Source organism: Pristis pectinata, chromosome 8, assembly GCF_009764475.1.
Source record: "Pristis pectinata isolate sPriPec2 chromosome 8, sPriPec2.1.pri, whole genome shotgun sequence".
Classification (NCBI taxonomy): Eukaryota; Metazoa; Chordata; class Chondrichthyes; order Rhinopristiformes; family Pristidae; genus Pristis; species Pristis pectinata.
This window is the reverse complement of record NC_067412.1, coordinates 37,375,327-37,401,157: the sequence shown is the minus strand read 5'-3', so window position 1 is coordinate 37,401,157 and position 25,831 is coordinate 37,375,327. Positions and strand designations below refer to the sequence as shown.

The 25,831-nt window shown below is 41.9% G+C and overlaps 1 protein-coding gene across 3 annotated transcripts in view; it reads left to right on the top strand.

Moving 5' to 3' along the window:
* Positions 1–25,831, top strand: part of cog7 (component of oligomeric golgi complex 7) — a 45,749-nt gene that overhangs the window by 4,864 nt on the left and 15,054 nt on the right. For all 3 annotated transcript variants that reach the window (XM_052021550.1, XM_052021549.1, XM_052021551.1), the window contains exons 3-8: positions 1,717–1,865; positions 4,176–4,292; positions 5,021–5,189; positions 8,360–8,442; positions 9,298–9,420; positions 25,016–25,214. In XM_052021550.1, the coding sequence (XP_051877510.1) occupies positions 1,717–1,865; positions 4,176–4,292; positions 5,021–5,189; positions 8,360–8,442; positions 9,298–9,420; positions 25,016–25,214 (840 nt within the window). The remainder of the gene's footprint in view (positions 1–1,716; positions 1,866–4,175; positions 4,293–5,020; positions 5,190–8,359; positions 8,443–9,297; positions 9,421–25,015; positions 25,215–25,831) is intronic.

Below are 25,831 nucleotides of genomic sequence, written 5' to 3'. Positions count from 1 at the left end.
CTCCAATACACGTCCTTATTTACAAGGTCTTTGGATGTGTGTCATAATTTAACTCACCTTTTGGGAAGGTTTCATTAATTTACAGTCAGAATTTACAGGGTGGCTACTGTTTACTGGCAGCTTTCTGGGAATGTAATATTTACAGGAGTTTCTGGGGAGTACGTTGGTATTTCCGGGATCTGCTGTGGAAACTATTGATGGCTGTCTGTGGGACACCACTGTTTACAGCAAGTGTCTAGGAGCTATTCAGTCTTGAGAGGGTCTCTGGAATTTTTTCTGCATTTTCATGGTGGACACGTCAGATTCTTAGATCTGTCATAACTTACATGGGTTATCCTTGGCTAAATCGGTATTTACAGGGGATCCAGATTGTATATCAATGTATGTAGAGAGTCTAGGATAACATTAGTATTCAAAGTGGTTTCTCTGGGAGTGTCAGCATTTATAGAAGTTCTGAGGGAGCATGCCGGTTTAACAGAAGGTTCCCCTTTATTTATTCTGCTTGTTACATTGTCGAAGTGTCAAACATGATTACCCTTTCATGAAACCAGCCTGACTATGCTTGACTGTATTATGATTTTCTAAATGTCCTGCTTGGATTCTGCGATTTTTTTTTCCCAATGTCAGATGTCAAACTAATTGGCTTATAGTTTCCCACATTCTGTCTCCCTGCTTTATTGAAAAGTGTGTCACTTTTGTGATTTTCCAGAATCTCAGAGATTTTGGAAGATCAGAACTGATGGGTCCACACTGCAGCCATTTCTTCCAGCACTGTAGGCTGCAGAATGGATGCATTAGTTCTGTTGGAGTGATGCAGAAAAGTTCTAAGTGGATGCGGAGAAGTCTGTAGGGGACATCTGAGCCTTTAATCTAGTTTGTTGACATGACATCTTATCTCTGTGATTTGTTTTAGTTCTTCCCTCCCTTTTACCCCCAGATTCTCCACTATTATTGGGATACCTTTAGTGTCTTGTACGGTCAAGATGGATACAAAATATTTGATCAAACTCTCCCCATTTCCTTATTAATTTTTTTTGTCCTGTAAGGCATTAATGTTACTTTTTTCCTTTTTATATATATGTGTATGTCATTGTGTATCAGTAGTCACTGGGTGGCACAGTGATGCAGCTAAATAGAGCCACTGCCTCTCAGAGCCAGAGACCTGGGTTCAATCCTGAGTTCACGTGTTGCCTATGTGGAGCTTGGATGCTCTGCCTGTGATCACATGGGTTTCCTCCGTGTACTGTGGTTTCCTCCCGCATCCCAAACATTGGCAGATTGGTAGGTTAATTAGTCACTACAAATTGCCCCCAGTGTAGGTGAGGGGTAGAATGTGGGGGGAGTTAAAATGGGATCAATGTAGAATTAGTGTAAAAGCATGGTTGATGGTGGGCACAGACTCAATGAGCTGAAGGGCCTGTTTCTGTGTTGTATTTCTCTACGGGTTTTCTGGGAATGTGTCAGGTTTTATTGGGTTGGGGCTGGGAAGGTGGTGAGTTGTCTTGGAATGGTTCAGTATTTATAGGATATCCCCAAAGAATGTACATCAGTATGAAGAAGAATGCCAGTATTTGGAAAGCATTGTTTGGATGAGCAGCTTTCACATAGGACATGTTATATCCCTTTTATTCCTGTGTCTGATAGGTCGGTGAATTTGACTGGTGTTAGTACAGGTTTGTCCTCTCCTTTCACTCTCTTAATTTTTCTCACTTTCAGAAACTAGCCATCAGGCTTTGCAGAACATGCCCAGAGCTCTCCGAGACATGGAAGCTCTGAAACAGGAAGCTTCCTTCTTGAAGGAACAAATGATTCTTGTCAAGGAAGATATTCGAAAATTTGAACAGGACACTGCACAATCCATGCAGGTGAGGCTGATAATTAATTGGATCTTGGGACAGGTTGCATGTTTCCTCAATGATGCATTTTTGAAATTCTTGCAATGCAAACCAAAATTCTGTTAATTTTGTAACAAGGAATGTCTCTTTTTGCTGTGAGCTGAATGTCTACGGATAAGGTATTAGATTAAACAGACCATTTTCAAGTTGGCAAGCTGCAACTGGTGAGGCATTTTTGCAATTAGTTCTGACACCTTCACTATTTGCTATTTATTTTAATAACTGAAATGAAAGAACAAGTGTAATGTGTCCAAGTTTGCTGGTATATTGGTGGGAAAATAAGTTATGATGAGCTCACAGAATCTCCTTTGAGATATAGACATGTTAGATAAATGGGCAATAATCTAGCAGGTGGACTATACTTTTGGAAAAGGTGAGGTTATCTGTTTTGATAGGAAGAAAAGCAGAGTACAGTAAAATGCTAGTAATTTGGCGGATTTTCTGGACTACTGGATATTATTCCTGCTAATATCACAACCTAATTTTAATTAACTTTTTTGATGTTACAGAGTAGTGTAATAAGTTTTTAAGTGAACCAGGTGAGTTTAAGGGGAGCGAGGGAAATGGGGCTTTGGTGAGTTTAAAGGGAGCACAGGAAACACTACCTAGTGAGCCAAGTGCCAGACCATTGGGGTTTCCAAGCAATCAGATAGTGGATTATTGGATTATTTAAATACCATGAGATTTATGTGTTGTTATACAGAGGAACCTGGATGTCCTTGTTTAAAAAAAAAAGTTAACAAGCAGCAAGTGACTAAGAAAACAAATGGAATGATGGCCTTATTGCAGGGAGGATGAAATACAAGCAGATGGGCATCTTTCTGTAACCTTTCTGGACTTCAGTGTGAGCACATCGGAAGTATTGTGTACAGTGTTGGTCTCCTTTTGATGCTAGGTTTAGTGACGACATAACAAAGGTTTTGTAGGTAGTTCCTGGGATGAAGAAGTAGGTGAGAGAGAAAAAAAAATTGATTTAATGGACCTTTCGTTCAGAGATGAGAAGAACAAGAAATGGTCTTACTGAAATAAGTATTTTCAAGGCTGAGATAGATTTTTGGATGGTAGAGGAATCAAATGTTATGGGGATTAAGCAAGGAAGCAGGGTTGAGGCTAAACGTCAGATCAGCAGCCATGATGGTATGCTCAACCCACCTTGCTTCCAGTCTGATGGTCTTTGAGGCGACCATACCATGTTACACATAGTCATCAGGTTCTCATCATTCCCTAGGAGATTTATTGATGACCATTGTATATCTATGGGGCCCATCTCTAGTCACCCTGAGAGTTGAAACACCTTGTGTTAGCTGTGGTTCAGTTTTGATACCATGTGTTGAAATCCCACTCCAGCAACTGGAGTGCAAAAATCTGGACTGAAGCTCCAGTGTACTTCTGCACTGTTGGACATGTCATTTTATAGATGATGTGTTGAACTGAAGCTCCACCTACTCTTAGGTGGACATAAAAGAAATATTGTAGAATACAGTGTACCCTGTGTTACAGCAGTTCGGGTAACGGAAATTCACCCTTATGGAATTCACAGATCTCTACCAAAAAATTTCAGCTACAGAATAAAAATTTGCTATTACAGAATTTACATGAGAAAAAAATGCGAAAGAAATGACAAACTGTCAATTTTTGTCAAAGGCTGACGTTATGGAAAATCACAATACGGGCAGTTTTCTAGGAAAGCAACCCATCTGTAATGCAGGGGGTTTACTGTATTTCAAAGAAGATCCAAGGAATTTATCCCCAGTATTTTGGCCAATATTGATCCCTTTCTCAACAAGATTCAACCGATGAGTCCTGATGCAGGGTCCAGACCCAAAATGTCGACCATCCCTTTTCCTCCACAGATGTTGCTGGACCCGTTGAATTCCTCCAGCAGTTTGTTTTTTGAATTCAAAAGGTAGGTTTAGCCAAATTACCCTTTGTTATTCTTTACAAGTGACTACACTTGTAAAATACTTCACGGTGTGCCATGAAAGAGACATGGAAGGTGCTATAAAAATGCATGTTCCTTTCTATAATTACTTAATCATGTTATCTGTTGACTTTCCATTTTTAAGAGAAATGAGACAGTCACTTAACTCTTTCTTGACAGTTACACCCTCTCATGTAATATCCTTGTAAATCTTTTGTAGAACCTCTTCTGTGCTCACAGGTGAGCTGAGTCATCTCTAAACCCGGGTGGAACCTGTTAGAAAAAGATAGTTGCAAGTGAATCCTCAGCCTGGACCCTGCGCTTGTTTCCAATGTATTTGTTTGCTGTCTGTGTTGCAGGTTTTGATTGAGATTGATGAAGTGAAGTCAAGAATGCAGATGGCCTCAGAGGCACTGCAGGAGGCAGACAAGTGGAGTACACTCAGTGCAGACATTGAAGAAACACTGAAGTCACAGGCAAGTATGGAGACTGTTTCAAATCAGTGCTGATGGACACAGTAGCACACCATTATGTATATTAAATGTTCTAGTCTGAAGGGTGCCGAGTTGTCATTTTGCTGCATTGAAAGTTCATGGCTTCGTGCTCCCCATGGCATGAATCACTGATAGTAAGACCTCTCTAAACACTTCACAGTCAATAATTGGTGGATTTCAGTGTCACTTCTAAATCTGTAGGTTGAAGTTTTATCCCCGCTTCAGAAGTCTCAGCGCGTTATCCAGTTTAGACTCTATGGTGCAGAAGGAGGGAGTGCTTCACTGCTGGAAATGTTGCCTTTTTGGATGACGTTAATTCATCTGGTAAATGCACTGCCTGTAGAAGGGAGTGCTTTGAACCATGGAGTGTGATCAGTTACGTAGAAAATTAGCCATGGAATTCGTGGCATAACAAGCAAATAACTTTATTCGAGGCTCCATCCACTCTGTGTGTTGAATAAGTTACAGCAGACCATCCTGTTCCTCTCTCCATTCTCTTCCACAGCCCTCCCACCCACCACCACCACCACCACACACTCCCCCTTAGCTGGATTGCAACCTATGCTGCTTACTGCCTTACTGTTGGATCAGGTGTTCACATGTGTCACTGACTTGTATACTTGGGGGTTGAGGGTTTGATTAGGTATAGGGAGAATTTTGTTAACAAGAGCACATGTAAACTATATAATGTAATCTTTTTGCTTCTGCAGGACATTGAGGCCATCTCAGCCAAGTTGACCAGTATGCAGAACAGTCTTGCGATGCTCGTGGACACGCCTGACTACTCTGAGAAATGCGTTCACCTAGAGGCACTGAAGAATCGGCTCGAGGCCATGGCTAGTCCACAGATCGTAGCAGCATTCAACTCCCAGTCTGTTGGTAAGCCCTCTAGCTGCTAATGGGACACACATCCACTTTTTATGCAGTAGTACCTCCCTCTTCTGGTATTTCAGGTTTCATTCAGATGTATCTTTACCCTCGGATCTTTCAGTTTGCCGGTCTCCCATCACATCAAAGACCTTCCCTTTTCTGCTCTTCTCTCCTTCAGGCTAGTTTCCAGCTTTCTCTGGTTCTGATGAAGGGTCAATGAACTTGAAACATTAGCTATGTTTCTCTATGCACAAATGTGGTCTGACCTGTTGAGAGTTAACAATATTTTCTTTTTCAGTTTTCCAGCACCTGCAGTACTTTGCCTTTTTATATATCACAGCTTACATAGTAAGACATCCCAAGGTACTGCATGGAAATATTACTAGAAATTGGCAATTAGCTGCTTAATTGGCCATGTGACCAAAAGCTTGGCCAAGAAATGCGATATTAATGAGTGTGCTAAGAGAGATAGACAAGTGCAGAGGCGGTGCAGCTGCTAAATTACTGGAGACCTGAGTTCAAATCCTATGAAAGCAGCTGTTGCATTTAAATTCAGATTAATAATTTGGAGTAATGATGACAACAAAACAATCAGATCATTGTAAAAACCCATCTACTTTTTTTATATTCATTCAAGGGATGTGGGCTTCGCAGGCTGAGCCAGCATTTAATTGCCCATCCCTAGTTGCCCTTGAGTTGCCTTCCTGAACCACTGCAGTCATTGAGGTATGGGTATACCCACAATGCTGTTAGGGAGGGAGTTCCAGGATTTTGACCTTGTAATGGTGCAGGGAAGGTATCTGCCTGGCCTATTTGTGATTCCAGATCACCATGCCTTAAGTGCCATTTGAAGTGGCAATTAAGAATGGGCAATAAATGCTGGGACTTCTGGTAGTGCCCAGATCCTGAAAAGTCATAGAGTCGTATGGCACAGAAACTGGCCTTCCAGTCCGCTATGTCTGTGTTGGCCATCAAGTACTTATCTATGCTGTTAGTTATGTACTCAAATCCTCCTGAATTAAGGCCAACATGCAATATGCTTCCTACTTGTTGTACCTGCATGTCAATTTTCAGTGATTCGTGTACAAGGACACCAACAGCTTTCAATTTCTCACCTTTTGAAAAATATTCCACCTCCCTATTTTTTCCCACCAGAGTAACTGACCTTATATTTTTGCACATTTTTATCTGCCATGCCCTTGCCCATTCATAGCCTGTCTATATCCCCCGAAGCCTCTCTGAATCCTCCTCACTGTCCACCTTGCCATATAAATTTATATAATCAACAAATTTTAATAAATACATGATTTTCCCATGCAATTCTTTGAAATAGATTGTGAACAGCTGGGGCCCCCTCATCGATCCCTGCAGCATCCCGCTGGTCACAGCCTTGAGTAAATGCACCATTATCAAGTTCTTGTTCTCTTTCCTATCTGTTAACTGAACCTCAATCCATGCTGGTATATTATCCCCAATACCATGCACTCTAAGTTTATATAATAAAACCTTGTGTGGGACCTTATCAAAGCCATCTCAAAATCCAAGTACACCACATCGACTAGGTTACCTTTGTTCTGCCAGTTATAACATCTAAAAATTCCAACAGATTTGTCAAACGTGATTTATCTTTCTTAAATCCATCTTGATTCTCCTCAGTCCTCTTATTATTTTTCCCAGTGCCCTGTTACCACTACGTTCATGAGATTTCAGCATTTTCCCTACTAATGATTTTAGGCTAACTAGTCTGTAGTTCCCCTTTTTCTCTTTCCCCCTCTTACGTAGTGGGTTTAGATTTGTTACATTTCAGTCTATGGGAGCCATTCAAAAACTCGTGGAACTTTGGAAGATAACAACCAACGTGTCTGTATCTTCATAGCCCCCTCCTTCACAGCCCTATGATACAAGGGATCAGATCCAAGGGGTTTATCGTTCAGTCACATTAATTTCACCGGTAGCATTTGTTGACTAAGGCTAATTTCTTCAAGGTCCTCATTTACTCTCCACCTGTAGTCTTTCACTATTTCGGGCAAGTTTTCTGTGCAAAGACAGACACAACTGTTCCTGATCTGCATCCAATGTCTGGAAGATGGGTGTAGGCTGGGTAGCTTTAGTTCAACTGGAATGGATGCAATAGTATCATGTTAATTTGAAAATACAGATGAGAATCTTAACATTGAAGTTTAGGCACCATAGGTTAACAAGCACTGGGATGATAGGTGAACAGGACTAAGGGGAAATGATTGAGAGGATAGGTCTTTGAGGGAGGTACATGTGCTTTTGACTTTCTGCTGTTTTGCATTTTGGGTGAAGATCTTTACACCAGGCAGCAGAGGGTAGCAGTGAGCAATAGTTAAGACCAGCACTAAAATGTCACGGTTTTTTCAACGTTGTGTTAAGTTAGGATAGGTGAGAACAGAAATCACAATTTTCATACGAGGTTAACGTTTCAATGGTTTTTAAGGGAAATATGAAATAGGTACATCTGTGCTAGATGGCTAGCATGCTAACAATACTCTCCCAGTTCCAGGAATCCATCTCTATTCTAAGATGCTCTTAGGATAGGGAGAGATTCTGTAGTATTTCCCTGTTGCAAGCTATGGATCAGAATGGGACCTTATTTGTTTACTCCATCAGAGAAAGTGGTAATCTTAATCCAGACCCTGTGCTTTTCCTGGAGAAAGTCTAAAGATAATAGCCAGAAACCTGATGACCTGGATGGTTTAGCAGCTGGAGAAGAAACATGAAGAGCTTCCCCTTCCCTCGATATTCCTCTTTTCCTTCTCCCCTTCCCCTTTCTCTCCGCACTGGGAAGTCCCTGAAAATATTAACTTGCATTCTTGCAGCACCCTTCACAGCTCAGGACGTCCCAAAGTGTTTGACAGGGAGTGAAGTAGGTTTGAAGTGTGGCCACTGTTAGAATGGAACAAAAACAGCCACTGATTTTGCAGCAAGCTCTCACAGACAGCAGTGTGATAAATGAAGAGACGATCTGGTCTTGGGTGATTTTGAGGGATAACTACTAACCAGGATACTGAGGGGATCTCCACCTTTTACTGTTGGATGCCCAGTGGAGAGAATAGACAGCAAGATTGAGGGTGGCAGGGAAGAGAAGGAGAGGGTATAAACAAAGGTCAAGGCCAGTCATACCTAATATTTAACTGTTTGTGCTTGTGTTTCAGATCAGGCCCGCCTTTTCGTCAAAGTGTTTCTGGCCGTGGATCGAATGCCTCAGCTCCTAACCTACTACTATAAATGTCACAAGGTTGGCTGCAGCACTTGGTCTCAGAGCAGGGGTGGGCAGACATTGTGTGGAGAGAGGAAAGGTGCAGGGTGGGAGAGATTGCCTGAAATCTAAAGAGCAGACTATCTGGGAGAGATTATCAGGGTGGTGGGGAATCATTGCAAAATACTGTTGCTGGGTTGGGTGATGACTTGTGGTCAAATCCCTGTCTGCAAGGGAAGGAGAAAGACGTGTCCGAGGCATAGAATGTGGTTAATCAGTCATTTATGATGCTTTCCTCCTTCCCTTTGTACCCTCCACCCTGGCAAATACCCAGTCACTTCACCCACAAGGTTCTTTTATGAAGGGTGGGGGGGGATTGGAAGTGGAGTGTGGGGGGTGGGGTGTTTACCACTCCTGCTCTTTATGATTATTCAGTGATCCTTGAGTGGTTCTTTCCCTCCCTCCCATGTGTAGATACACGCACATTCATGTCTGCACACAATCTTACAGTTGCATGCTGCTGCATGCTCTCACACACGTGAGCACACTCCCACTTGCCCAGTGCATTTGCACACACGCAAACAGTGAGCGAGCACATACTAGCTTCAGGAATAGGAGCTGAGAGTCTTCTGTGGAGTGCAGAAGACCCTTTACTTAAGGACATTTCCTACACTTAAACCCTAATTGGGATCTCTAACACCTGAGCATTCTCATAACGCATAAAATGGAGGGACTTGATTGCTTGTTAGCCCATTCATTTTAGAATGGGGGAATTAAAGGGAGAGGCAGTAATAATGTAATGCCGCTGTAATTTTGTTGGTGGATGGAGGTTGTTTTCTGTGGTGGACTCCATTGGTTTAATGATTTGGCTGAACTGTATCTCCTGTTCTTCAGGGCCAGTTGGTTTCCGTGTGGCAGGAACTTTGCCAGAGTGACCTCAGTCTGGATCACCAGCTCAGGGAGTTCTATGATACCCTCTTGGCAACATGGCACTCCCAAGTACAATGGACCTGTCAGGTAATGTCCTACACCACAAATCTCAACCTGTAAAAAGAGGAAGGAAGATGTATTTCTGTAGCACTGTGAGATGCCTCAAAGCACTGTACAGCTGATGGTGTACTTTTGAATGGAAGTCACTTTGTAATGTAGGGAACACAGCCACCAGTTCAATCACATTAAATTCCCACAAACAGCAATGTGATAATAATCAGACTATCTGTTTATGGTTGTTGGTTACCAAATTAAATATATCCCTTAGTCCAAAACTTCTCCCTTTTTGATAGAGTTGACATTAGAGCAGCACAGGTTTCTTGGGGAAGAAATTAAAAGTAGTTTTTCCAATCTCTGCTTCCCACCTTCTCCCAGCCTTGCCTGTTAACCCACTGCTGGTCCTGTCAACTTTTTGATTTTGCTTCCCATTGTGTTTTCATGGTGCATTGGTGTTAGAAACCTCGTCGTTGGAAATAAGGATCTCTGCCTTGCCCAGTATCACACCTGCCTGTGAAGCTTGTTCTGCCTTTGTTTTGCATGCTTCTGCACTCTTGGTACGCAGAGAATAAGAAATTCTTTGCTAAAGATAAACAACACCAGTTGCAGCAGCAGAGGGGTGGAGCTAGCAGTTTTTTTTAAGAAGTTGTGTGATTGGCTAAGTATGCGGCAACTCAGCCAATAAAAGGAAGGTAGGGTAAAGTGGAACGGCCATTTTGGAGTGGTCAGTTGTGTGAGTGGGCCAGTGGAGGAGTGGGAATTCTGAGGCTTTGGCTCAAGAGGCTTCAGCGAGGAGGCACAGGTGAGTAGCAGGTAAGAACAGGTAAGGTTTTGTTTATAATAGTTAAATAAAAAGACATCAAATTATAACTAATTAAATAAAATAGGGATGCAGGATCAGGTGATGTGTTGTGGCTGCATGATGTGGGAGCTGGTGGACCCCTTTGTGGTTCCTGGTGACCATATCTGCAGTAAGTGTTGGTTGCTTGAGGAACTCAGGCTCAAAGCTGATGACCTGGAATCTGAGCTTCAACCACTGTGACGCATCAGGGAGAGGAAGAGTTACCTGGACGCTGTGTTTCAGGAGGCAGTCACACCCATTAGATTAACTACTTCAAATTCAGTCTGTGGTCAGGGACAGGAGGGTGTGACTGTGAGTGAGGTAGGTAAGGGGATCCAAGAGGTAGTGCTGGAGGAGCCTCCGCCCTTAAGCTTGTGCAACAGATCTGAGATTCTTGCTCTCTGTGCAGATGAGAGTGGGGGCTGTAGGGAGGATGAGCAACTGAACCGTGGTTCAGGGAGCCATTCAAGAGGGGGCAGAGAAGAGAAATGTAGTTGTGATTGGGGATAGAATAATCAGGGGAATAGACACAATTCTCTGTCGCAAGCATCGAGAGTTCCGAAGGCTGTGTTGCCTGCCTGGTGCCCGGGTTTGGGACATCTCATTTGACTTGCAGAGGAATTTGGAATGGGAAAGGAAAGATCCAGTTGTCATGGTCCATGTGGGTACCAATGACGTAGGTAGAACAAGGAGAGAACTTCCGATGAGGGAATTTGAGCAGCTTGGGACTAAATTAAAAAGCAGAACAAAAAATTAATCTCTGGATTGCGACCTGAGCCATGTACAAGTTGGAACAGGGTCAATAAGATCAGAGAGTTAAATGCATGGATCAAAAATTGGTGTGAGAGAAGTGGGTTTGAATTCGTGGGACATTGGCACCAGTATTGGGGAAGAAAGGAGCTGTTCTGATGGGACAGACTCCACCTGAACCACTCTGGGACCAGGGTCCTGGCGAACCGTATAACTAGGGCTGTGGATAGGGCTATAAACTAAATAGTAGGGGGCTGGGTTCAACAGATTGGAAAAGTATGGATAAAGTAAAAGGGAAGGAGAGTGCAGGAGAGGTTAGTGAAGTCTCCAGAATAAAGAATAAGACTAAGTTTAGAAATGGATAAGAATTTAACTTCAGGCAACATGGAGACAAATTTGAGAAGAAGGGTGGTGAATACAGGACTGAAGGTGTTACATTTGAATGCATGCAGTATATAAATAAGGTAGATGACCTCGTAGCGCAGTTAGAAATTGGCAGATATGACATGCTGGGCATCACAGAGTTGTGGTTGAAAGATCACAGCTGGGAGCTAAAACCCAAGGCTACACATCCTTTCGAAAAGACAGGCAGGTGGGCAGACGGTGTGGGTGCCTCTGTTGGTAAAAAATGAAATCAAATCCTGAGCAGGAAGTGACATAGGATCAGAAGATGTAGAATCCTTATAGGTAGAGTTAAGAAACTGCAAGGGTAAAAAGACCCTGATGGGAATTATATACAGGCCTCTAAATAGCAGCCAGGATGTGGGGTACAAATTACAACAGGAGATAGGAAAGCCATGTAAAAAGGGCAGTGTTACGGTGGTCAAGGAGGATTTCAATATGCAGGTAGATTGGGAAAATCAGTTTGGTACTGGATTCCGAGAGAGAGAATTTGTAAAATGCCTACGAGATGGCTTTTGAGAGCAGCTTGTGGTTGAGCCCACTAGGGAAAAGGCAATTCTGGATTTGGTGTTGTGCAATGAACCAGATTTGATTAGGGAGCTTAAGGTAAAGGAACCCTTAGGAGGCAGTGATCATAATAAGATTGAATTCACCCTGCAGTTTAAGAGCAAGAAGAAAAATCGGATGTATTGCTATTACAGTTGAGTAAAGGTAACTACAGAGATGTGAGAGAGGAGCTGGCCACAGTTGATTGGAAGGGGACCCCAGCAGGGACGACAGTCGAGCAGCAATGGCAGGAGTTTCTGGGAGTAATTCAGAAGACGCAGGATCAGTTCATCCCAAAGAAGAAGGAGGATTCTAAAGGGAGGATGAGGCAACTGTAGCTGACAAGGGAAGTCAAAGACAGCGTAAGAGAAAAGAGAGGGCATACAATATTGCAAAAATTAGTGGGAAGCTAAAGGATTGGGAAGCTTTTAAAAACCAACAGAAGGCAACTAAAAAAAGCAATAAGGGGAGAAAAGATGAAATATGAAGGTAAGCTAGCCAATAATATAAAAGAAAATACCAAAAGTTTTTTCAGATATATAAAGAGTAAAAGAGGCAAGAGTAGACATTGGATCACTGGAAAATGACACTGGAGAGATAGTAATGGGGAACAAAGAAATGGCAGACGAACTGAGTATTTTTGCATCAGTCTTCACTGTGGAAGACATCAGCAACGTGCCAGAAATTCAAGAATCAGGGGGCAGAAATGAGTTTAGTCACTATGACTAAGAAGGTGCTTGAGAAACTGAGGTCTGAAGTCAGATAAGTCACCTGGACCAGATGGACTACACCCCAGTGTTCTGAAAGAGGTAGCTGAAGAGATTGTTGGAGGCATTAGTGGTGATCTTTCAAGAATCACTAGAGTCAGGAATGGTTCCGGAGGACTGGAAAATCGCAAATGTCACTCCACTCTTTAAGAAGGGAGGGAGGCAAAAGACAGGAAATTATAAGCCAGTTAGCCTGACTTCAGTGGTTTGTAAGATGTTAAGAGTCCATTATTAAGGATGAGGTTTCAGGGTACTTGGAAGCTCATGATAAAATAGGCTGAAGTCAGTATAGTTTCCTTAAGGGGCGATCTTGCCTGACAAATCTTTTGGAATCCTTTGAGGAAGTAACAGGCAGGATAGACAAAGAAAAGTCAGTTGATGTTGTTTACTTGGATTTTAAGAAGGCCTTTGAGAAGGTGCTGCACATGAGGCTGCTAAATAAGATTGGAGCCCATTGTATTACAGGAAAGGTACTAGCATGGGTAGAAGATTGGCTGACTGGCAGAAGGCAAAGAGTGGGAATAAAGGGGACCTTTTCTGGTTGTCTGCCGGTGACTAGTGGTGTTCTGCAGGGGTCGGTGTTGGGTCCGCTACTTTTCACCTTATGTTAATGATCTGGATGATGGAATTGAGGGCTTTGTGGCCAAGTCTGCGGATGATACAAAGGTAAGTGGAGGTGCAGGTAGTGTCGAGGAAGCAGGGAGTCTGCAGAAGGACTTTCGGCAAAGATGTGGCAGATGGAATACAGCGTAGGGAAGTGTACGGTCATGCACTTCAGTAGAAGGGATAAAGGTGTAGACTGTTTTCTAAATGGGGAGCAAATTTAGAAATTGGAGGTGCAAAGGAGCATGGGAGTCTTCGTGTAGGGTTCCCTGAAGGTTGACTTGCATTTTGAGTCGGTAGTAAGGAAGGCAAATGCAATGTTAGCATTCATTTCAAGAGGACTAGAATATAAAAGCAAGGATGTAACGCTGAAGCTTTAAGGCCTTGGGTCAGACCACATTTGGAGTATTGTGAGCAGTTTTGGGCCCCATTTCTAAGGAAGGATGTGCTGGAATTGGAGAGGGTCCAGAGGAGGTTTACAAGAATGATCCCAGAAATGAAAGGGTTAACATGTGAGGAGCATTTCATCGCTCTGGGCCTGTACGAGTTTAGAAGGATGAGGGGGGATCTCATTGAAACCTACCGAATATTGAAAGGCCTGGATAGAGTGGACGTGGAGAGGATGTTCCCAATAGTGGGAGAGTCTAGGACCTTAGGGCACAGCCTCAGAATGGAAGGATGTCCCTTTAGAACAGAGGTGAGGAGGAATTTCTTTAGCCAGAGGGTGGTGAATCTGTGGAATTCATTGCCACAGGCAGCGGTGCAGGCCAATTCATTGGGTATATTTAAAGCAGAGCTTGATAGGTTCTTGATTCGTAAGGGTGTTAAAAGTTACAGGGAGAAGGCAGGAGAATGGGGTTGAGGGGGAAAAATAAATCAGCCATGATCAAATGGCAGAGCAGACTCAAGGGGCTGAATGGCCTGATTCTGCTCCTATGTCTTATGGTCTGAACACCAGTGTGTCTCTTTTGATGACTTGATGGATTTGTGAATGCTTGCTGAGCTTCATGTCCTCGAGTCTGAACTTTGATGCATGATCAGCCTCTGTCCCATCATCATCAAAGAGTTCAGCAAGGGTGATGATAATAGAAGTGGGAAAACTTAGGGTGGCTGATATCTGAGTGATGATGATTCTATCATAGTCAGAGTATGGAAACAGGCCCTTCAGCTCAACTCATCCATGCCGACATTTGACCAATATCCCTCTAAATCTTTCCTATCCAGATACTTATCTAAATGTTGTTATTGTACCTGCCTTAACTACTTTTTCTGGCAGTTCATTCCACATATGCACCATCCTCTGTGTGAAGAAGGTGCCCCTCAGGTCCCTTTTAAATCTCTCCCCTCTCACCTTGAACCTGTGCCATCTAGTTTTTGGTTTCCTTTCCCTGGGGAAAAAGACTGCGCGCATTCACTCTGTCTTTGCCTCTCATGATTTTATGCATCTCTATAAGGTCACCCCTCAGTCTCCTATGTTCCAAGGAATAAAGTCCTAGCCTGCCCAACTTCTAATAACTCAGGCCCTGGAGTCCTGGAAACATTCTCGTAGATCCTCTTTGCACTCTTTCCAGCTTATCATGTCTGAACCTCCATTGAAGTATTGACTATATTCCAGCAGGAATGAACTCGGGATGGATGGGCTGTGTCCCAGGGGCACATATCCTGGTAAAGATGACTGAGCCTAAGTGAGAGAGTGGTTGTATCTACCACTCATATATCCGAGTAAGGAATCAAGCAGTTGCTTATCCTGGTGAGAAGTTAGCTGTATCCCATCAAATCCTAGGGCTGCTGTAGCTTTCGTGGAATGTGTAGTGTTTGTACTGGTCGGAGGGAATGTGCGTCTGTGAAGGACAGACTGCCATGTGGTGCATTCTGACGTGTGTACTCTGAAGTGCTAAGTGTGATATTGCAAGGGCAGAATGGGTCTTAGCTGCCTGCAGGTATTCCAATGTGCCCATTTTTATGTTCCCATAACAGTAAAATGAACAACACCATGTCAATTTAGCTTCCAAGCAGATCCAGATAAGAAGTCCCATTAACCACTGGACTGCGCAAGTGGAATTTGTTTAATGACAATCTGTGTGCAGCACCCTGAAACAACTAGGTGTCTCACAGCTCACTTCCTGCCTCCCTTCGTTTCTCTCCTGCTCACAAAACACCTAAAATAGTGTCCTAGCACAAACGAGCCCCAATCAGCCTGGAAGTCTGGGTTCCTATGCCACAGTGGCTGACCTCTAGTGAGGTCGCGATTGGAATCCTTCAATGTGGTCTCAACTCTGAGCTGGAGGGCAAAGGAAAATTGGCAATGTTCTCACCTTGACCATTGTAACAACACACAAAACGCTGGAGGAACTCAGCAGCTCAGGCAGCATCAATGGAGGGAAACAGACATTGATGTTTTGGGTCAAGATGCTTCATCTGGACCCTTAGTCACATCCAGATAGTTGTGAAGATAGCAAAGTGAAACGATGAGTAGCAAGCTGGGTGCTGGAGGCTGGAGAGAGAGATTTGATTTTGATTTCTGACTTTAGTAGAATATTTGTACTCCCTGGGGTTTATTTCATGCTCATTAATGGAAATGTTTACCCCACCCCCCTCGCCATGGATTGGAAAGTACTTGCCTCCCTTGCCTTTTTTTTTAAAGAATTGTTTCCCAGAGGCTGTGGTCAGCGTTTTGTTTGTTGCTCCAGATTCCAGCATCTGCAGTTTCTTGTGTCTCCATGTTGACCATTGGAACGCAGCCTCTGCTCACCAGTATAAGCTGTGTTTACACAATCTCACATCCCATTATTGAAAGAGCATGAAATCAATAAAGAAAAAAATATTGATCAACATGTAGGCACGGTAGTTGTAGTGGTTAGCTTAACACTATTACAGCGCCAGCGACCCGGGTTCAATTCTGGCCACTGTCTGTAAGGAGTTCATACGTTCTTCCCGTGTCTGCGTGGGTTTCCTCTGGGTGCTCCGGTTTCTTCCCACATTCCAAAGACGTACGGGTTAGGAAGTTGTCATGCTATGTTGGTGCTGGAAGCGGGCGAAACTTGCAGGCTGCCCCCAGAACACTCTACGCAAAAGATGCATTTCACTGTTTGTTTTGATGTACATGTGACTAATAAAGGTATCTCACCTCAGGTAGAGTCATCATTCCCTCCATACAACTTCCCTGCACTCCCCATATTGTTTCTAGTCCTGCCAAAGGCATTGCTGGTGTTTATCCTTTGCATAGGAACGGAAATATGAAATTAGTTCATTGGACATGTCAACATATGTAAAAACACTTTTCATGCAATAAATTGCCCCATTGGGAAGCTGGGTCCTATGTTTCAGGATTAATGATCCAAGGAGTGTGAGTTGAATACCACTTGTATGTTTTATTCCCATTCTTTTGTTCAACCGTTTATGCTATTTATTAAGTGTCAACATGGTTTTCCTTTCAGTCACAGATTCTAGGAGTATATTGTATTATTTGTGCATTCAACAAAACCATTTTCCCAATTTTGTTTGCTCTGGATGGGGGATTGTTTTAAGGCGAATGGTGGAGGGTAATAGGAAGAATGTAACAGATAGTTGTGGAGATAGCAAAGTGAAGTGATCAGTTGCAAGCCACGGTGCTGGAGGTTGGAAAGAGAGAGTTTTGATTTCTGACTTGAGAATATTTATACTCTCTAGGGTTTATTTCATGTTCTTTAATGGAAGTGTTACCCCACTTTCCCTCGCCATGGATTGAAAAGTACTTGCCTCTCCTGCCTTTTTAATTGTTTCCCAGAGGCTGTTGTCTCCAGTCCAGTACGACTTGTTACAACAGATTTAGTGTTCTGCCTTATCTCTGATCGGTTTCCAGGAACAGCTTTTGTGTTAGCAGATTAAACACTAAGATGTTATGTCTTAAAAAAAACCAGTAAATGTGAAATGTCATGTAAAATATCTCAGGATCTCGCATGCTGTGTTCCATAACTGCAGGCAACTTTTTCAGGGCAGTCAGCCATATCAATACTCTGGTGTTGTTTCCTTATTAAAAGGCACTGTAGCATTTTATCGGACCTTTCCTTGTGCAGACAAATGGAAAGGAAAATAAGAGAAACCAGTAATCTATAGGTTGTCAGTTGTGGCTCAACAGTTGGTGCTCTTGCTTCTGAAACCTGCTGCAGAGACTTGAGCACACAATCCAGTTGAGGCATCAGTGCAGTGTTGAGGGAGTGCTGCACTGTTTGAGATGGTGAATTTATGCAGGTGTTATTGGTCCTCAAAGGTTTTCACTAATTGAATAGTTTTTGTGAAAATGAGTGATTAAAAGAGATACAGTTGTTGCAGCTTATGTTGATTTTAAAAAGGCTTTTGATTTTGTCTTTTATAAGAGGCTAATTCATAAACAGTGGGGGGGTTGTGAAAGGTCGCAGGAAGGTATTGGTGAGCAGAATAAGTGAAAGGAACAGATATGACACAATGGATTATGGGAGAAAATACAAGCAAGGAAAATATCTGCTCAATAGAAAGGCACCAAGAGGTGAGGATGGACTGGGACTCGGGTTCAGTTGTAGAATTCCTTGAACCTAAGAGTGTAGGGAGATAGAGCTATTATAAAAAAAAGGTTAAAAGCACCTCAGGCTCTACATCATAAGTAAAGGAAGAGTGACCAATTTCCAATGATCATAGTTTTTTTTTGTGATGTAGAAGGAGGCCATTCAACCCGACAGGTCTAGGTGGCTCTCAGAGTAATCTCATCAATCCCATTGCTCCACTTATTTCCCTGTAATTTATCCTCTCACACATGCCCATCAGACCCCTGCCGATTCTCCTCTAATCCACCCATACACTCGGGTCAATTTGCAATAGCCATTTTACCGAACAGCCAGCACATATTTGGGGGGTGGGCGGGATGCGGGGGAACCCAAGTGGTCACAGGAAGATAGTGCAAACTCCACACAGACTCCGAGGTGACTTGTACACAGTTTTGAGCTTTCACTTTAAAAACGTGATGATATAGATTAAAACCACCAACTATCAGTGGTGTGGAGGAGGCCAAGGGAAGATTTAATGGAAGTTTTTAAAATCCTGAAGGATTTAGTGGAATGAATAAAGAGAAACTGTTTTCTCTACTTGAGGCTTCAATTGTGGAGGCACCAATTTATTGTTCTCACTGAAAGTGGGGCGATGGTTAGAAGATATTTCTTTACACACAGACTAAGAGCATCAGATGTTTTATCACAGGAATTGATTGAGGCTGAGACCACTGAAGCTTTTAAGAGAAAATAGGTTAAATGTTGCCAAGGAATGTTAAGGGCTAGAGGGTGCCTGGACAACGGGGTTATTTTGGTGTGGGGAGTGAGAGGAATATTGCGATTAGTTTGGACTGCTCATGCCAGTGCAGACCTGGGCTGAATTGCTGCCTTCTGCTATGGCTTGCACATTAACTTACTGTAAAATGCAATCACAATCAAGTTATTTTAAATTGTGGTAATGGTTAGTTGTGCAAGGATGAACATGGTTGAATCATGCTGTCTACTGAGTAGTTGCACAGAACAAAGTGACTCCAGTTGCAATTAACTCAGAAACATTTTATGGAAGATGTTTTCTTTTTAGCCAGTGGAGCTACAAGTGTACAAGAGTCCAAATTCATTGGGTTAAAGAAGAATGGGAGGTGATCTTACTGAAACAAATTAGACCCTGCGAGGGTTGAAATCTGTATCCTCTGGCTGGAGAATATTTAAGTGTTCTAATCTTACACAATCTCTCCTCTCCTGGGATGCGATAACACCAGAGTGGCTGCAGAGTGAGGAGGATGTTGACAGGAATGGAGAATGACAGTTATGAGGAGAATATCTAAATTGGCTTTGCTTCCTTTGATCAGAGGAAACTGAGGCGATATTCATTCGCTTCATATAATTAAGTGAGGTCTTGACAGGGTAAACAAAGTAGAGAATGATGCAGTGGAGAACTCAGTAATTGGGGGTAGAGTTTCAAGTTAATTGGTCAAAGAATTAGAGGGAAATTGGGGGAAAGATTTTCACTCGGTGAGGGGTAGAGAACTCATTGTTGGAGGCAGAAACACTTAACACTTAAAAAGTACATGGATGAGCACTTAAAAAGCCCTTATCTGCAGACTTGTGGACCAAGAGCTGGGAAGTGGAGTTAATCATAATATCCATTTTTGGCCAACATCGATATGAATATAGAATGTAGAATATTCTCCTCCTATCCTGTAAATTTCTTTGACTTTAAAGAAAAACCCCTTATCCCAGGAACCAATTGCATAGCAACTGACTAGTGGGCATGTATATGTTTTCTCAAATATGGAGACCCATACTCCAGGGGTGGAAGGGGGTAGGGTAGTATCACCAACACCAGTATAATTGGAGCATAACTTTTTGTAATACAGCAATAAAGTTCAATAAACCATTTATTTTCCTACCTTTGCATTGCACCTTCATGTTAACTTTTTGAGTTTCATGAAGCAGCACACTAAGATTTATCCATAACCAATATTTGCTAGTTTCTTATTATTTGAAAATTGTTCCATTTATCCTATCTGCCTACCTCATATTTCCCCCCATTATTCTCCATCTACTATCTTACTCATTCATTTAACCTGTCCATATCCCTCTCTACATTCTCCTTAAACTCACATTACCTCCTAGCTTTGTATCATCAGCAAACTTGGAATATAACGTGTTCTTTTCATCCATATCATTAATATAAACTGTGAATAGCTAAGGACACTGTATACTAATCTTTTTGGCACTACACTACTAAAAGCATGCCAACTTGCAAAAGACTGATTTATCCCTACACCTTGTTTTCTGTCCTTTAAGTAATCCTATTTTCATGCCACTATGTTGTTCCCATTCCCATAAGCCCTTATTTTGTGTAACAGTTTTTATGGTGAAGCTAATGCCTTTTGAAAATCCAGATTTATTTCATCCACAATTTTTACCCATTATCCACCCTGCTTTTTAATGCTTAATAGACTGTTAGACTTATGAAGCATAACTCTTTTCATAAAGCCACGTTAACTGTGCCTAATAATTTTTAAGCACCCCGTTACCGCATTCTTAATAATGGATTCTAACCTTTTTCCACTGCCTGTTGTCTGTCCAGTTGGTCTACAGTTTATTCTTGAATAGCTTTTCTTGAATAATAGTGATAATATACCACCTTCCCATCAACTGGAACTATTTCAGAATCCAAGTAACTTAGTAAATATTTTAGAGCTAATCTTCTATCTCAGTAGTCGTCACTTTTAGAATAGATGCAATAACCAGAGCTAGGTGATTTGTTGGCTTTCAGTACCCTTAATTTCCCCACGCTTTCTCTTTACTAATATTATTTATTGTTGGGTTCCTCTCTATCATCAAACTCTTGGTTCACCACTATTTTTGTTTTGCTTATCATGTTTTCTATCTGCCATAAATGTTCAGCTATTTCTTTTTTGCCCATTATAATTTCTCCTCCTTTGTCTCGGTGGTACCCACTTTTATCTTTGCTACTCTCTGGAGAGGAAACTTTTAAGTTGGGAAACTTTTATTTTTAAGTGTGCTAGATTTGTGAAAAAAAGCTTTTCCTGCACAAATGAATAATTAACTAACAATGTTCCCCAGGGAAGAGGTAAAAATAATCAGATTACAGTGTGTTATTCAAGAAAATAGACTTTAACTTGCTAACAGGCAGAAACATTTTGGTCAATGATACTTCAAAAATCTGTTTTAAGGAAGAACTTGGAGAGGTCGGTCAGGCAACGTGTGGCTTAGTGACATTTATGAAGAGGGTGTGATGGGATTGGTATTCAGAGGCCTTGGCTATTGATGTACACACACATGTTTTAATCTCACCATGACAGCTGATAAACTTAAATTCAAAAAACTTAAATGAAAAAAGTATAACTTTAGAAAATTAATTTATCAGTAATTGTGGCCACAAAACTTCCAGACTATCATAAATCCCATCCAGTTCACTAATGTCCTGGAAAGGAAACCTGCCATCCTTAAGCAGTTAACTCCAGTCCCACAGCAACCTGGTAGACTTTTAATGTCCCTTGGAATAGTCTAGCAAGGGATGATATGGGATAATGATGTAGCCTTGCCTAGCGATGTCCACTTATGACAAAAAAAGGAACAACTTGCACAATTTACAGGAAGAACCTCAGGATGTCAAAGGATGCTTCACGGTTAATGAAGCTGCTTCAAGTGCAGTCACTGTTTTAATTTTAGTGAATGTTGGACAGGGCACTGGAGAGAGCTCATCTGCTAATCTTTGAATACTGGCTGATAATCTGCATCCATGTGAGAGGGGAATATATCATTTTAGTGTTGTAGGATCAGGAGTACGTGACATAAGAATGTATGAAATGAGGAGCAAAAGTGGGCTGCCTGGCCCCCGATTCATCAAGATGATGGCTGATGATCTACATCAGTGCCATTTTCTGGCATTATCCTGTATCACTTAATTCTCTTAATATCCAGAAATCTATTGGTCTCTGTTTTGAATGAATTCAATGATCAAGCCTCCACAACCTTCTTGGCTAGAGAATTCAAAGATTCACCATCCTCTGAAGGCACTTCTCCTAATCAGTCCTAAAGGACCTACATCTTATTCTGAGACTGTCACCCTGGTTGTGCACTCATTAGCCAAGTGATCTATGTTGTTGGGGCTTGCAAGAATTTTGTAACTTACAATGAGATCTCCTGTTGTTCTTATAAATTCCATGGAGTACAGGCCTAGACTACTCAATCTGTCCTCGTATTGCAAACCAGGAACCAGGCTAGTCAATCTTTCCAGGTATTTTTTTAGATAAAGGAGACAATATTGTACAAGATAGGTCTTGCACAATAATTGCAGTAAGACCTCTTTATTACTGTATTCAAGCCCTATCACAATAAAAGTCGGCCTGTTATTTGCCCTCACTACTTGCTGCACCTGTATGTTGACTTCCATTGACTGCACAGGGCAACCAGGTCCCTTTGAACATTTCCCAATCTGTCACTCTTTAAAAACAATTCTGCTTTTCTGGTGTGTGCATCAGTAAATGCTAATCTCTTTCTCAAACAAACCTAAAGCCATAATCAAATAACATGTATAAGTTCTAAAACCAAAGGTCTCATGAAGGCAGAATACTGGTGATTTTCCTGATAATTAAATTTCTTCTTAACATAGGAACATGAGAATGATAGGTCAATTAGCCCCTACATTCTTTTACTGAATTTAACATTGTGGCTGATCTGAGATCCAGCTCCATATCCTCGTATTTCTTGATGTCTTTGGTTAATAAAAATCTATCAGTCTCAAGGATAAAATGAACAATTGATTTTGTATCGATTACTGTTTGCAGAAGAGAATTACCAACCTCTATTGCTTTGTGTGTATATGTTTTTCCTAACTTCAGTCCAGTATGGCCTGAGTCTAATTTTTAGATGATGCCTCTGTGTATTAGGTTCCCCAGTCAGCTGAAGTAGTTTCTTTTTGTCTGCCCCTTAATATCTTGAAAATCAGTCATGTTACCCTAACCTTCAAATTTCTTGTGAATACAGTACATCCTCCTTTCTGTAATCTCTTCTCATAATTTAGTCCTTGAAGTCTAGATATCGTGCTGGTAAATCAGTGCCATATTCAAGGCCAGTGTATTGTTCCCAAGATGTGGTGTTATAAGTGGCATGCATACCTGCACACAGTCTTCCAGATGTGGCCTAACCAGTGCTTCATAAATGAAAATCAAAAGAAAACTTCAGATGCTGAAATCTGAAATAAAAACTGAAAATGCTGGAAGTGCTCAGTTGGTTAGGCCATGTTGTATGAAGAGAAGCAGAGCTGACATTTTAGTTCGAAGACCCTGTATCAGAACTGGGAAGGAGACAAAAGAAGCTTGTTACCCTGCACAAAGAGTGGGGGAGGGGCGATGTCTCTGATAGAATAAAATTGGGATGACCATGGGTTTATTCTGTAAATAAGGTTATGTGGTCAATGACTGAATGGGAGCAGTTGGATAGTGAAAACATGGACAAAAGAATGCTGGAGTTGTTAAATGCAGAGCAGGAAGGCATGCCAGGCAGGTCATGTCTTCCATTCCTAGAGGGAAAAAAACAGCAAACAAGCTGAGCCGATATCACAGATGGACAACTGATACAGACAGAAATCAAGTTACCTGAAATTGTTGTATTCAATATTGAGTCCAGAAGGCTGTAATGTGCCCAGGCGGCAGATGAGGTGCTGCTCCTCAAGCTTGTGTAGAGCCTTGATGCAACAGTACAGAAGGCTACAGACCAATAAGTCAGCATGGGAGTGGTATGGGGAATTTAGGTGGCAGGCAAAGGGAAGCTTGGGATTGCCCCTGTGGACTGAACACAAGCGTTCTGCAAAACAATCACCCAGTCTCTGTTTGCTTTCTCCAGCATAGAAGAGACCACATTGTGAATACTGAATGCAGTACACTGGATTGGAAGAAGTGCAAGTGAATCACTGCTTCACCTGGAAAGACTGTTTGAGTCCGTGGGTGGTGGGAAGGGAAGAGCCGAAAGCTGTGACACAACTTGTACTCCTGTTCTCCAGCTGTAAAGACTATAATTCTGTTATCTTTTTTTTGATTATTTTCTGTACCTGCCCATGGAATTTTAATGATCCACTTATGTTGATGATTAAGTCAGCTTGGACATCCTTGGGGCTTTTGGCTTTTCACTGTTTGGGAAGTACTCTTTTATCCACTGTTGATCCAATGTAGATTTCACATAGGCCCATGTTAAGATCAATTTGCGTAGTTTTGGTCATCCACCCATCAAGTAGGGTTGTCTTGTAATTTATTGCTGCAATCCACACTGCTTACTATGCTCTCTATCTTTATGTTATCACCACACTTGGAGTGATTTTCTATCTTATCATTTAAGTCATTTTTCTTTTGGAAGTCCTTTGATCACTTCCTGCCTGTTTGAGTCCCTTCTGTTTCTTGTTGCTTGGGCAATTTCATGCCCAGATCAGTAATTTGTCTTCAGTGTCATGAGCTTCAACTTTAGTTAACAGTCTGTTGTGGGGAACTTTATCAAATGCTATGTGAAGGTCCATTTAAATAGCATTCTCTGTCCATCATTTTAGTTACCTGTTCAGTTAGGATAATCAGAAATATGGCACCTTTGACATGGAGGGTCATGTTCAATAATGTTCTCAAGCCTCTGGAGTGAGCCTTGATCACTCAACCTGCTGATTTAGAGGCTCAAATGCTACCCACTGAGCCATGGTATATAAGCTTCTACTTGGCAAAAGACTTTGAGCACAGAAGGCGTTGGCATGGTATCCAAAGCACACTACCTACAACAGCAAATGGCTGTGCTAGATAAAATGGATGCTTTTAAGAGGAAATTAGATAACAATGTGAATGAGAAAGGAAAGGAAGGATGTGTTGCTCAGTTTACACAGAAACCTAAGTGCATCATAAACCAGTACATACTACTTGGGTTGTGTGATTTTAAATTTAATGCTGCCATAATTCTCATACATATTATAGTGCCTTTTTTGGTAGAATTCACTGTATAGAGTAAGGATTTATGGTCCAAAACAGATTTGATATTAAATATTGTCACCAATAATAATCTCAGTAAAGAATCAACGTTGAATTAAATGTTTAAATTTCTTTTAAATCACTTAGTTCTTGCTAAAATTAGCTCTAACTTTGTGATAAGTTTTGTACTTTCTGGAATGCTGACTTTGTAACCAATGTCTAAATCTTTCTGTTAAACAGGTCTTCAGGAACCCTTATGAGATTGTTACGGTGCTGCAGATCCAAACGCTGGGGGCCATTGTTCCTTCAATCCCTGTTTGCCTCAGCACAGCGATAGAGAAGGCGAGCCAGGAGGACAAGCTGAGTGTGCTGCTGGATCTCCATGACAGCACCGCTCACTTTGCCAAGGGCCTGGAGGCAGCAATGTTACTGCACCTGGGTATGTTAGCACAACAGAACTGATGCTCTACAGAAATAGTAGGGATGACAGAGGATCTTTATACAAGACAACATCATTGGGCACTTGGAGCCAAAGGACCACCAGGAACATGTAGGCTAGCAAAGCCACTCTTTTGGCATTGATCTGGAGAAGGAAAGAGGAGTAGCATATTCATTCCCTTGAGTATGCCCAGCCATTCAGTGTAGTCATGGCGGATTCTCTACCTCGATTCCAATTTCCCACCCTATTGCCACATTCCCTGATTCCTATAGTACTGCAAATCTGTCACTTAGCCATGAATGTTCTCAATTGCTGTCCATCCATACCCCCTCAGCTGAGGATTCCAAAGATTTGTTATCCTTTGACTAAAGAAATTTTACTCATCTCACTCATATATGGTTGGCCCCTTCATTCTGGGGCAATGCAGGTTGTTTCAGTCTCTCCAGACTTTTCCAGGTAACAGTTTTCACTTCCAAGTCTTGCTACAGTAAACTCCAAACTGGGAAATGTGCACTGACATGAGTGTGAAAGAGAAAGAAGGAAAATGTGGAAACTATATCTTCACAATGACATCCACCACCAACTTTTCTGATTTCATAGAATCGTACAGCATGGAA